Source organism: Scardinius erythrophthalmus, assembly GCF_964197995.2.
Source record: "Scardinius erythrophthalmus genome assembly, chromosome: 9".
In the NCBI taxonomy this organism is placed as follows: domain Eukaryota; kingdom Metazoa; phylum Chordata; class Actinopteri; order Cypriniformes; family Leuciscidae; genus Scardinius; species Scardinius erythrophthalmus.
This window is the reverse complement of record NC_138229.1, coordinates 28,206,797-28,220,865: the sequence shown is the minus strand read 5'-3', so window position 1 is coordinate 28,220,865 and position 14,069 is coordinate 28,206,797. Positions and strand designations below refer to the sequence as shown.

Sequence of the window (14,069 nt, the reverse complement as noted above, 5' to 3'; positions counted from 1 at the left end):
ATATTTTATTTAACAGAAGTTGACTACATCGAACGGCCGGTTTGGACTACATCCCTCTACTTCCTTCTTTAATGACGTCAGTAGAACAGTTTTTTGACTAACCTCCGCCCACAGGAATGCTCCCTCAACTCTACCGAAATTCGTTTATGTACTTGCGCACTTCTAATAACTTACTGTGTTTACTCAGCTCTTACGGTGATTTTCTGAAGTAAAACTGACGCTTCATCTTTTGTGTGATGTACAATAAACTTTATTAAACTCATCAGTATATGTTTGATCATCATTCAGACAACAGACTTGTAGGCTATTAATAATGGATACATACAAGCAGATGACAAATACGTTATAATAACCGTAATTAAACTACTAAACTATACCTGTTCCATCTCTATACAGCACTCTGACTCTGTAGGCATTATTGTCCGACTCGAAATGAACACCGTTACTGAGAGTTTCTGATATTATCATCATTCCTGAGATGAATTGTCCTGAGAGACTGAGCGCGAGCTCATGAAGCTCCGCCCCCTGTGTCGTCCAGCAGCAGCAGCTTATTTGCATTTAAAGGGCACACACTAAAACAGCGCGTTTTTCTGAGCCCCAAAAAATGACAATTTAAACATGCTGTAAAAAATGATCTGTTGGGTATTTTGAGCTGAAACTTCACATACACACTCTGGGGACATCAGAGACTTATTTTACATCTTGTGAAAAGGGGCATTATACGGGACCGTTAAATATGACTTTAAACCATCTGGGCACCAGAGACCTGTGCGCTATTCTCTGTGCTGCACACACATCCAAAACGTGCGCACAGAAAGCCGCCTCTAATACTGAATAGTCCAAGATACTGAACTGAGTTCTCTTCCCTTTTTACACTTGAACAGACAAACATGCACAAAAATATGTCAAAATATTCTCGTAAACACAGTCGGTTATGTCTTAAGTGAACGTAAACAGTTGACAAAGAAAACGCATGTGTAACAGTATATTGTATTTATTTGTGCGATTGCTTATTTATTTGTTCTCTTTTAATTACTGAGTGCTTGCTTGCCTTTAATAATGCTTGAAATTGATATTAGTTAGGCTAGTTGTTTTTGCTATGGTATTTTTAAATCCTTGTGTAAGTGTGTTCTTTAGCCTGTTGATTTTTGTTCATGGTACAGTATTTAGCCACAATGAAATGTTTTGCAATAAGACTTGATATCTATGAACGATATATACTTAGAATGATATCTACGTTTTTTTTTTTTTTTTACCTTCTTGGAATCGAAATTAGGAATAGGAATCGATAAGCAGATTTGGAATCAGAATCGTTAAAATCCAACCCTACTCAATACAGCATTCTTGTCATCTTAAAATACACAACGCAAGATACAAAATTAACAGCTAAGACACAAAACCATTGTAAGGTAGTGACTACAGTATATATGACTGTGCAATAATTTTGAATAATATAATATTCTGTAACAGGCTCAGGTACAGCTAAGTTCATCAGCTAAATAATAAAACAACCTAAAAACAGGGCCAGGATAGTATACTGCATTAACCATTTCATTAATCACCAAGCCTCGAATATGCAGTATTTTCTAGGGCTGCACGATTAACCTTTATCGCATCGATATTGAGGTTTTAACTCCCGCAATAACCTAACCTCAGGAGTCTGAGGTTTTTTCCCCCGCCTCTGACATTTGAGTGACAAACCTATTAGCCAATCAAAATGGTCGAATCTCGCGTTCCTGGCTTGCTGGCCAATTAGAAATGGCAATGGAAAGTTACAAGGTTGTATGCAGTGCACCGTATTTCTGTCAGCAGCAAAGCAGCTAACACACAACGTGTACCTCGAATTGTGCCAATAGAAAAAGCTTGTAACTGCGCAGAAATGGCCGAAATATGCGACCATTTTTTGAGAATGTGCGAGTTAAAATTTTATGTGGTCGCATTTGTGCGAGTGCATGGTCATGTAGCCTACTAAGTTAAATTCACGCATGAATTTTCTGCATTGAACTTGTTTAAGCGCCCGCCAAAGTGAATTTTTGTCCCGTCAAAGTATTATTTGATCGGTGAGTAATGTAGATGAACTGCTGCGCTTGTGAGTGACAGGGCGCATGTTTAACAGAACGAGCAGAGAGAGAGCCGGTCGCGCGCGCGCGCATTCTCTCTCTCTCTCTCTCTCTCTCTCTCTCTCTCTCTCTCTCTCTCTCTCTCTCTTCGGAGCCTGGCGAAAGTGTAAACAAGACTTCACCGTCTCCAAACTAAGCGCTGTCTTGCTCTCTCTCCCTCGCACAAAATAAATCGACACGGTGGTAAAAGGTCGGAAGACCAAAGTTTCATGTGGATCATTCGGAGATTTTTTTTCCCCCTGAATTACCGCTGGGTGTGAATTGTGCTATATAAATTGAACTGAAAAGCGTTCCGGACATTTAACTGACAAAAAAAAAAACTCTTTAATTAAACGAAAAAAATATCCAGTGATGAAATGTTTTCTGTGTTGACAGAAATCTTGGATGTCCATGTCCTAACTGCTGGGATAATCACACAACGCGCATGACACGTCCAATTCGCGAACTAATGACTCCTTTGAACCGATTCATTTTAATGAATGGTTAAAACAACTGATCTTTCCAACAGTGAACTCAGGAGACGTCTGAATCGGTGTATAACTAATCAGTAACACTTTACAATAAGGTTATATTTATTACATAAATTACATAAAAAGTACAGTTTTAAGCTTTAAAATAAATAAAACCAAAAAAATCGAAAATCGCACCGCAATCGCAATATTTGTCAGAAAAACCGCAATTAGGTTTTTTCTCAAAATCGTGCAGCCCTAGTATTTTCTATTAATGGAAAAGAATATGGGTTCAAATCAATTGAAAATGTTAAATGAATAGACTTGTGTCTCACTTTTTCTAGATCTGGAGAAGAGCTTGATGCTGGCAGGGGCTGAGCTGGACGAGGAGCGGAAGATACCACTGAAACTGAGACGGCGGGGAGATTTGGGAGGTGAGTCCTGGTGAGAAGATAGTGGTCGTGGGAAGAGGGTTTTAGGAGATCCTGAACTGGTCCTGGGGAAAATGGGAGCTGAAACTGGGGTACAGGGCTGACTGGCAGGAGACCTCAAACATGGGCTAGCTGAGTCACTTCTGTAACCCTGTGGGACAAAAGTAATTTTTTTCATTACATGAACTTTTAGAGTTATTGAAGTTCTAAGAGAAAATAGATTGTAGTTATGTCCCAAATGACGCAATATACACTATACACTTATACTTATATTATACTTCCCCCTCCCTCCGCTTCTGCTACGTAAGGAAAGCTGTGACAGTTGAGTGCATGAAGTGTCCAACATTCCACACTTCATTTTGTATATAACATGGTATCTCAAGCTCAACAACGGACAATCGATATGGAATCTCCTGAAACATCAGCTGTATCAGCCCAGTAGTTTTGAAGTTTGAGACTTCTGAATCAGGCAGGAACAGAGAGCTTTGCCATGAAGTTGAAGCGAGAATGAAGTGATTCAATGCATTGATGTGATACCAGGGTGAAACAGGATGAGAATGCCACTACATCAGCATACTACTTGAAAATAGCAAGACAAAGCCAAAACACTGCACAACACACGCTGAAGGAGAAATATTTTCAACAAGAATCGGAGACGAGATAGTGTAGTTACTTCAAGGCTTCAAGTCACATCAAGGCTTCAAAACAATCTTGTAATATTAAGTGTACTGACTTATTATTAACTATGGATTAATTTATTAACTATCCTTTGGCAACTTAATAAAAGATTTGTTGAGTTGCCAAAGTATAGTTAATAAATTAACTATACTATACTTCAGGTTGCCTTTGTGTACTAAGATCAGCCACTGATATATGCATAGTTTTTTGTTTTGTTTTTACTTTCTTAATTCTCACAAAATTATATATTTGCATTTCAGTATTTATACACATTTACAATTTTATGAGAATTAAGAAAGTAAAAACAAAACAAAAAACTATGCAAATATCAGTATATTAACTATTTCAAAGTGGCTGATCTTAGTACACAAAGGCAACCTGAAAGCAAGCATGTTTTTTCAAACCTCATTGCACAATGAACAATCAGTTTCAAGTTAAGCCAGCAGTGCGTCTAGTGCCCTAAATAGTTAGTATTTCAAAGTACTGACCTTCAACTCTTTGGCAAACACTTAGATTGTTTATTTGCTAATGTGCCCATTCACTAGGCTGCGGTTGCTTCACAGGCTGTTTTCATTGGCCCAGCTTTGCTTGGCCTTTGATTACAAGGGGAAGGGTAGGCGTCACCTTAAAGCTTAGCTCTGAGTGGGTGAGATATAAATATTAGATGCTGTAATTAAAATAAGAAAACGTGAAAACTTCCAAGGCTGGGTCAATCATTTTTAAATAAATAAATAAATAAGTAAATAAATATAAAAGCCATTAGAGTTAGCAGTAATATGGTGCTAAATAATGCAAAACTACTTGTGCATGGCATGACCATTTAACTCTGACATATTACAAATACTTATTTATGTACTTCACTTAGTAATTCTGGCACATTTAAGTGCTGGCATAGTTTTTTCCCTTACTTGCAAAATCATCATCCATAACCGTAGACGTAGAGACGTAGACGTATGAAATTGAAAGAACAGCATGTGAAAAGAAAGTTTGCCTCGCTTTTTATTCATGAGCAGGTTTCCCTAACGTATCAGCCCAACCTTTCTATGCCAATCTAACAACAAAACTAGTATGGGCAGCACTGGCAAAATCTGTTCTTTTATTAATTTTTTTTCCAACAAAGAATATGTTTGGACAAGTCAGTACTATTTATGTGTAATATAACTCATCATGTAACAATCCACATATAATTCCTTCAAATCGCACATGCAAAGGCTCTGTTCCAAAACCTAGTGACCTAGTTTTGCTCTCTACTCTCTACATACAGCAGCTTTATACAGTAAGGCAGCATGCTGAAATGAATGATTTGGAACGCTCTACATGGACAAAAACTGGTTTGTGTATTTTACCTTTTGTATTTCATCTTTTCCTGATCTGTCAGTCTCTCCGTCCATAAGAGAGGATTCCAACGTGCTCAAATCCTGTTAAAAGACAAAACATCAAGAGTTAACGATAAAAGCCAAACCATACGACTCAAAACATGGTCTTTTAAAGAGAAAAAAAGTATTTTAAATCAATGACTTCAGAAAATAGTGAATGACTGAAGCTTAACAGAATCAATGTGATTTTGCAATCGCTAACCTCATTATTCTTTAAGCAGACGATGTTAAATAATGTACAATATTGGGTTTAAACAGCCATTTAAGATATGATTTATCACTATGTAAGTGAGACGCTTGGCAAGCATACATTGCTCTGCCAGACATTTCTTATACTCAAAGAAAGACAAAATGGACTCTCTAATCTTTTATTCAATGAAGGCAGACTGGGAACAGGATCAAACATTGGTTGGTTTTGTAGCACGATGCCTTTTTGTTGGGCTTGAAAAAAACCTCACTGTGGGGGGGGTCATGTCAAAGTTTAGACATGTTTTAGGCAACTGTTCAACATTTATTCAACATTCTTAAAAGAGTAGACACCGAACAAAGCGTAGCTCAAACACAATTGGTTTTTAGATGTTTCACTTCCACAAAAGAATGACCTAATGCGTTTCAAACAATGTACACAATGATGTATTATGGCACTAAAATATGTGCTGCATTCATACAAAGAATGACTAAGTAAAAGTAAGGTAACTCGGAAAACTGAGAAAAACTAAATACGAATAGTTTTGCATACAAAAAGCAACAATCATTCAAATTCACAATAGTGGTTAAAAGTACTTTAGTATAAAAGTACTAAAGTAAGCTCAGTATTTGGCTGAAATAACCATTGTTGGGGTAATGTATTACAAGTAAAGTGAGTAACATAATCAGATTACTTTTTTCGAGTAACTAATTACTTTTAAATTTACAAGAAAATATCTGAGTTACTTTTTCAAATAAGTATTACAACTTACTTTGATTTCCCATTTATTGACTGACAGCTCTCCTGTCCGCATGTTGAGAGAAATCAGGAGTAAGATGCAGAGGTGTTGTGTGTGAAATAAAAAAAAAACGTGCTTTTAGACTAAATGTAAGCATGCATTTACTCATCTCACTTGCACACATGTATTCCTCAAAATGAATAAAACAGTGAAATGCAAACTCTGAATATCACGCAAACCAGCAATGATTAAATATGCTAAATAACACAAATTTACTTTATGTATTTAATCTCACTTTACTAACCAATGTCTTTGCTGCCGACCTCTATGATCCAATTCAACCATACTAGTAAGCAAAAATTATCATATTTGTGTTCCATTCTTTAGTTTTTATTACTTGAGTGTTGAACTTTTTTCTCCGGCATCCTATTCTTCTGCGATCCAGAATGGCAGCACAGCTGAAAGGTTTGTTTGAGCTGTGTCTTCTACTGTATTCATAATCCTCAGGCTTATTCATTTCAACTTTTGGCGTGAAAGGGCATGTACATTTGCCAAATATGTTTTGTTATTAAAAAACAAAGAAGCAAGCCCAGCCCAGATGATGAAAGTGACGTAAAGCATTAATGAAAAGTAACTAAGTAACGCAATTCGTTTTATAGGTAGTAACGCAATATTGTAATGCATTACTTTTAAAAGTAACTTTCCCCAACACTGTTAATAACCTTCACTCAGCAGTGAGTTACACTACACCCTTTGTTTACCTCAGGTCCTCAAACTTGCCAAAAGTTGCCAAGGCTAAGTTGAATGAAAGCACACGATGATGCATTTACATGCTCAATTTATTAAATTCATTATCAGCTCACAATACTTGCTGCTCCTGTCCAACTAGTTTAACCAACTAGTGTATAGGACTCTGTCCAGACCAAACCTCCTAATGCATAATGACATTTTTTAAAATAAAAATGAGAAACTATTGTAACTATATTGTTATGCTAAAGTACCTAAATTTCACTTTCTGACATTGCATTGATAAACTACTTCCTTTACTGCAGGGCTTAACATGTCATCTATGAAAGACGTGTATTTTATTTACATAATGAATATACTGGAATAGCAGAACACTATTGCACCAAATGATGAACTGTTCTACTAATCCATTTTTTGACATGATGCAAAGATGGTTGCTATTGCTTCCCATCCTCAACAAATTGTATTAACAAGTACCACAAATAAACATAGCAACCGATGACAGGTAGGAATTTAGTCTTCACAGACAATGACCAGAACCAATCTACTAAACGCTACCACTGTAGCAATCAAAGTCAAAATACACCTCTGACAATACCAAAATATTACATTCCAGACTATGTCTGAAGCGTTCTATTTAAGGTTATTCATTAATGAGCACAGTTACAAATATTTTTATTCGGGTGCCAGGGATTTTATGGTTTTGTCTTAAAGGGATACTCCACTTTTTTTGGAAATAGGCTTATTTTACAACTCCCCCAGAGTTAAACAGTTGAGTTTTAAAGTTATTGAATCCATTCAGCCGATCTCTGGTTCTGGCGGTACCACTTTTAGCATAGCTTAGCATACATCATTGAAGTGGACAAGACCATTAGCATTTCTCTCAAAAAAATGACCAAAGAGTTTCGATATTTTTCCTATTTAAACCTTGACTCTTCTGTAGTTACATCGTGCACTAAGACCGACGGAAAATGTAAAGTTGCGATTTTCTAGGCTGATATGGCTAGGAACTATACTCTCATTCCTGCGTAATAATCAAGAAACTTTACTGCCGTACCATGAGTGCAGCAGGCGTAATGATATGACCAAGTGCCTGAAAATAGTCCCCAGCTCGGTAACTTCCAACGCTCCCTGTGCAAGCAGGTTGTCACGTTGGTTATGTTGACGGAAGGTAGCCTATTTTCAGGCGCTGCGTCATATCATTTGCACTCATGGTACGGCAGTAAAGTTTCTTGATTATTACGCAGGAATGAGAGTATAGTTCCTAGCCATATCAGCCTAGAAAATCGTAACTTGACATTTTCCGTCGGTCTTAGTGCACGATGTAACTACAGAAGACTCAAGTTTTAAATAGGAAAAATATCGAAACTCTTTGGTCATTTTTTTGAGAGAAATGCTAATGGTCTTGTCCACTTCAATGATGCATGCTAAGCTATGCTAAAAGTGGTACCGCCAGAACCGGAGAGCTGCTGAATGGATTCAAAAACGGTAAAACTCAACTGTTTAACTCTGGGGGAGTTCTAAAATGAGCCTATTTCCAAAAAAAGTGGAGTATCCCTTTAAGGCCAAGATTTTAGATGTCTTAATTTCCAACCCGCTCCCAAACTGCAGCATTTGAACAGAGAGTCCTTTATGAGCAGAGCCAGGACACACCTCTCATATGGACAGAGATGTTATGAATATAGAGGAAGATGAATAAATGGAAATCCCACGTTAACGCAGTGGTCATTATTGTAAAAACAAACAAACAAACAAACAAACAAACAAAGAGCTACAGTATGTTTTTCCCAAAGGGACTTTTCATGATATACAAACATGAAGTGATCTTTAGGCTACAGTACAGGTACAGGAATATAATTTAAAAATGTGTTGTTTCTAGAAACATAAATGATCAGCATGCTAATCTATCAGAAAAGCGTGTTTAAACAATTTTTCCTGAACCGAAACTAAACATGAAACTGTAGATAAACTGTAAGGTAGAGCAGGCGGCTTTTTTTGTTCATATTATCATTTGATAGCTTTGGAAGGCGCCAAAAGAAGACCTTTGCTTTATGGACCACAAACAAACATTTAAGAACTACATGATATGATATTTACAAGAGAGAGACTTTAGTCTCGCATAATGGGTGTTTTTCTAATGAGAAACAGAGAACTTTAGCCATTCTGCAGCACTGGAAGAGGAACGTTTTTTGCAGCTTTTTGCAGAGTGTTCAGATACACAGCAAAAAAGAGTAGGCCATTTTAAAGGAACAATTCATTTACAAATCACCTCTATCAGTATTTACTCCTGTGCATGTTGTGAAATGGAATTTCACCCTATATATTTCTTAAATGCATACGTGCATTGTCCATAGATCTTCTGTTTATATCCTTAAGCTATACTACAGCTTTGTGCGAGGAACAGAAAGAAAATTACATAAGACACTAACAGTATTCTCTCTGTTGAATATTTCATTTGTGTTTGAATTCATAAAATAAAAATAAAAAAGGTGCGTCAGCGTTACAGGTTTGACATCCTTGAAGCCAAAAACCATTGATTCTCTCATGCGTCATGACCAAGCATAACATAGGCCTACTTGTTCAAACAGGTTTTTTCACTAATCACTAAGAAAAATCTAGGAAAAGAGCTGTGTGTATATTCTTTAAACATTCTTTTAAGCAGTAGACTAGATGATGTTGCATCCCTTTGAAAACCTGAGAGGGGTCTACAAAGCATGCTATGAGAAATCACTGGGATAAAGAACGCAAGGTGACATGGCTTCAGTACTAAACTTACTTAATGTCTCCAAGAAAGACAGAATATCATCATTTTCCCTTATCTTTGTTTTGAGTAGATTGCCTTTCCATAAAGGAATAATATAGGCTACAGACCTGGTCTTCGCGATGCGAATTAGAGAGAGAGAGAGAGAGAGAGAGAGAGAGAGAGAGAGAGAGATGTAACGCTATGATGAGTCACGGCTCTCTTACAGCTGTTTCCCTCCTGACTTCCTCTTTCAGCTTTCTAAACAGCCAGGCTCATGGAACAGCATGACGTACCAAACCATGTACAGTAAAATTTCAAGCGTATATTTCGGCCATACTCTTGAAAACGTTAGCAATACACTAGCGCGTGCGCTCTGTTTTGTTATCGTACGCAAACAAACGTAACGTTAGGCCTGTTCAACGCACGCGTTCATGTTTGCAACACGCGTTCGCATCGGGGCGGGGGAGGTTCCTTGCAACTCATGTTTTGACAGCTCTGATAGCTCAAGCAGAAGTGATTTCTTACTTTTCGCACGATTGTAATTAGATAAATAGCGCAGGAGAAGGCTACCTAATAAGCAAATCTAAACACATCGACTGAAATGTTAGCTTAATAAGTTGCAATAACTTATTAGACAACATGTAACATAAAGACGTTCTGAAAATAGAACATCTAGCATTCCAAAATTGCATCAGAACGTTTAGATGTAAACAATGAGATCACATAGAGTAACAGTTAGCCTATTTTAAAGACAGTTCCAGGCGCCATACGCAACACTCACGCGGAATTGTCGACACATTATAAGAAGCAGTAACGTTTGCCTAAAGGAAACGTTACATGCGAAAATAAACTCACTGGCATGTTTAGGTGCAGAGATCGCTTTTTCTTTGAGGATTTCTTAGTACAATCCTTTTTCTTGGAGTCCATCACTGTACTTCCCATTTTTCTGCAGTTATAATTCTTCTCTTAATGTGAAGGGGGAAACGCTCTCCACTAGCGAATTGATTCACTCCAGTTTACCGATCAGCCTAAGTCGTCGTCCGTAATGTGGAGATTCAGCAGAAGCTCGTCTGACTTAAAACGAGCACATCCCGACACTCCAGTTCCTTATCAGTGTCAGCGCGCCGTGGAGGACATCCGCATTCAACTCCGCTTCTGTCATAGGTTCGATTCCCGCACCGAGCAGGCGATTCGCCCGGAGCTGCGCACACCCTTCCACTGCATGGTGAAGTGCTGTAAAGTCGTAGCAGAATACACTGTTACAAGGAAGAGAGTTTTATTTACCTCAGTTAGACTTTATCTCAGAAGTTCATCTGCCTGAGCGAGTGTGAAACTGGTGTCAGCTGACCGAGTTCCACTGACGGTCACTTTCATCCTTTCATTCAAATAAGACAGTCGTGACAACATTATTAAATCTTTACAAAGATCACCCGTATTAATTCAAGCGTATGTATTTGTAGCCTATTTTTATATTATGCCTAGCCTGTATTATAAATAACCAAATAAAGGAAAGAAAAACGTCGTCTGGTCGTTACCGCGCACACCCATCATTCTTAAAGAGCTAGTTCAACAAAAATGCAAAATCTGTCATAATTTAGGCTCACCCAGGTCGCTTCGAACCTGTATGACTTTATTAGATATTTTGAAGATTGTTGTTATTGTAACCAATAGTTTTAAGATGTTTATGAGAATGAATGTAAAACTGACATCTTAAAGATGTCTTAGATGTTAGTAAACAGCAGATGCTTTCCAGATGAAGTGATCTTTAACAGACATCTTGCAGACGTATACGTGTGCTATCTGCAAGCAGGCTTAGTTATGGCAAGCAGTTTTAATATTTAATCCTTAAAACATAGCTACTTTATTAGCTACTAAAGCTTATTCTTTAGGTGCTTGTAGGCTACCCTTTTAAAATATACTACTAGCCTACTTATTAGTTCTTAATTGGCCTATACTGGTACTCATTGATTAGATACTAGTTGGCCTACCTATTAAATAGACATAGTAGCCTAGGCAGCCTACTTATTCATTAGATACTAATGCCTATTAAATTGGTACTTATTTATTAGATACTATATTTATATCAGGCATGTTGGCAATCAGGAGCACCGGAAATAATAGCTATACTCAAAAAAAAAAAAAAATAGTGTCTACAAAATACTAGCATGAAAATAAATACTAGTACATTTTAAGGATTAAATGTTACATGTTGCCATGGTTTAGTAGAACTGAAGCCTGACTGAAACCAAATGACTCTCTAGCAAGACCCATATCCATAAACCAGTCTTATCCTACTTATCATGTTATCCTACTTGTCATGTCAAGGCAAAGATAATAGGAGAAAATTCAATAAGCATTACACATTTGTTATTAAATGTATTTGATTTATTTTGTGCAAGTAGTTGTGACAAAGTAGTTGTCCACTTACTCCACTTACCCTATTACCGATGCTAACGTACATTTTAGGCTTAATTAATAGGCACCAAATCTGGTCTTCAAATATGAACAATGTCTGTAGTTCAACGTTTTATAGAACAGTCAGTGGAGTTGCATAATACAGTCTCTAGGGGGCGCTACTGTATTGTACCCTAAATCAACAACTTTATTTAGTATTGAATGTGTGCAAACAACATATTCCCCACATTCCACTTCCCTTTCTTAGCGAAAATATTAGCCTACATGTAAAAGCTATTTGATGGGAGCACTTGTTACAGAGACCCTACAATTGGCTTATTTTGCAAACAAATTATACATCACTCAGTATATCTTTTGTTTCATCATCTATCTAACACAATTTATTTTGTGAAACACCAAAAGATATGTAAAGGAAATGAAAAAAGCCTGCATTTTAAAGACTTAAACAGCCTAATACTTTTTGGGGCCAATGAATCAGAGATTTCTTCATAAAACTACACTAAAATAAAGTTGTTTTTTTGTTTGCTGGAATGGTAAACAAGATATTATTAGATTATGTTAACTCAATTTGTTTTGTGGTGAGACTCAGCAGTAGTTTTATAGATCTATGGAGTCTACATGCATAATAAAAGGCAATTTTGCAGTAAAACACTCTTAGTATTTTACATAAACTTAAAAAAATTGCATTTGAATAGCTACATAGAGGCTGAACATCTGCTCAGCGCTTCCTCAGATTTATTAATGTTTAGATCTGGTGATTCGGGAGGCCTTCGGAGGTGTCTGATTTCATCCTGGCGTTTGTATTTGTGTAGCAGTGTGTGTGAAGACATTATCATCCTGGAATATGGGATCGTCATAATGGAGCAGTGTTTGAATATGGGGTGCAGCTGGTCCTGCAAAATGGACTCATATAGCTTGGCTGTAATAGGACTCTGTAGAGCAATCAACAGACCTAATGACTCCTGTGTCATTATGGATTCTCTGCCAAGTTTAATACCTGGAAGCAGATACAGTATTGTGAGTTGAAGGGATTGTTTAGATTGCAACACAAAAATTGCTTTAAAACATCACATCCCACTTTAGGTGCTAAATTCAGTTTGATAATTATTACGTCTCTGCATTGTTTTCATGTGTCTGAGGATATGCTAGAATGATCAGTCAATTCGATCTTCATTATGGATCCAATAGAGCAAACTGAATTTAGTGCGCTCGGACAATGACTCTAATGTTTCATATCCCACAGAGTGATCATTTCTTTTAGTTCATCATTATGCAATATTGCCCTTCAGAGCACTGTGGTTGTGTTGATGTGTAGTTCATTTGATATTCTGTAGCCAGTCGTGTAAAATTGAGTGTCAACAGGCTCAAGTTTCCACTCTTCCTCTCTCTCTCCTATTCATAGACACATGTCATGTTCTGATTCACAGGGTCCCTACGCAGTGTTCTCTTTCAGGAAAGCCACGCAACATCATCAAGTGTAGATTTGAATTTTAAATGAATATAATTTGTCATAGGCCTACCTGAAACTTCGGTTTCGGTCGTTGTGTACTGTGTGTCCCGGTCATTGTGTTCGGGTCATTTTGACCCGGAGAGGATTTTATTTCCCCTGAAAATGCTAGTTAATGTAATTGTATTGGACTAAATCTTACTGACTTTGCTCACACAGGGTATAACCAACGCATTCTCATCCTAGGGCGTCATATACTGACGCTTTTGACATTTCGTCTACATCCATACATGACGCTAAAGGGTGCCATGAAATGTCAAAAGCGTCAGTATATGACGCCTTGGGATGAGAACGGGCTGGTATAACAACTTCCCCAAATATGTTAATAATATTAAGACACAAGTAATCGTGACAAAAACATGTAGACGTCATAAAATCTTATGGACATTTAAAGTCAGTTGTTGCACTTTCTGGGCATGTCTCTCATTTTATGTTCTGTTTACCAGCAGGTGGCGCCTTTTATTAATGATTCCACATAGTAACCCAGTGAGGCTTTGTCTTAATTAAGGAAAGCAGAAGTATAATCCTTTATTATTTGCAGGGATGTCAACCTCAAGTTAAACATGAAGAACTTTAATTGAGCTAATTGCCTCAGTTCGTAACCTATAGTGTGTTGTAAATGATCCACATGACAAAGGTTACCATTAACGATTGTATAAAATACATAAATAAATGAA

General features: G+C 37.2%; 1 protein-coding gene across 6 annotated transcripts in view; it reads right to left on the bottom strand.

Moving 5' to 3' along the window:
• prkag2b (protein kinase, AMP-activated, gamma 2 non-catalytic subunit b) overlaps positions 1-11,025 on the bottom strand; it is a 44,378-nt gene extending 33,353 nt beyond the window's left edge. For 2 of the 6 annotated variants that reach the window (XR_014030850.1, XM_081375427.1), the window contains exons 1-3: positions 10,326-11,025; positions 5,025-5,096; positions 2,905-3,151 (exon numbers count right to left, since the gene is read on the bottom strand). Coding sequence is in view for 2 of the 6 variants with exons in the window: in XM_081375427.1 (XP_081231553.1) it covers positions 2,905-3,151; positions 5,025-5,096; positions 10,326-10,412 (406 nt within the window). In the remaining 4 variants the exon portion in view is untranslated. Of the gene's footprint in view, positions 1-2,904; positions 3,152-4,166; positions 4,253-5,024; positions 5,097-10,325 lie in introns of those variants that run through there. The other 4 variants (XR_014030851.1, XM_081375428.1, XM_081375432.1 and 1 more) reach the window with 4 other exon arrangements.
• Positions 11,026-14,069: the final 3,044 nt, after the last annotated feature.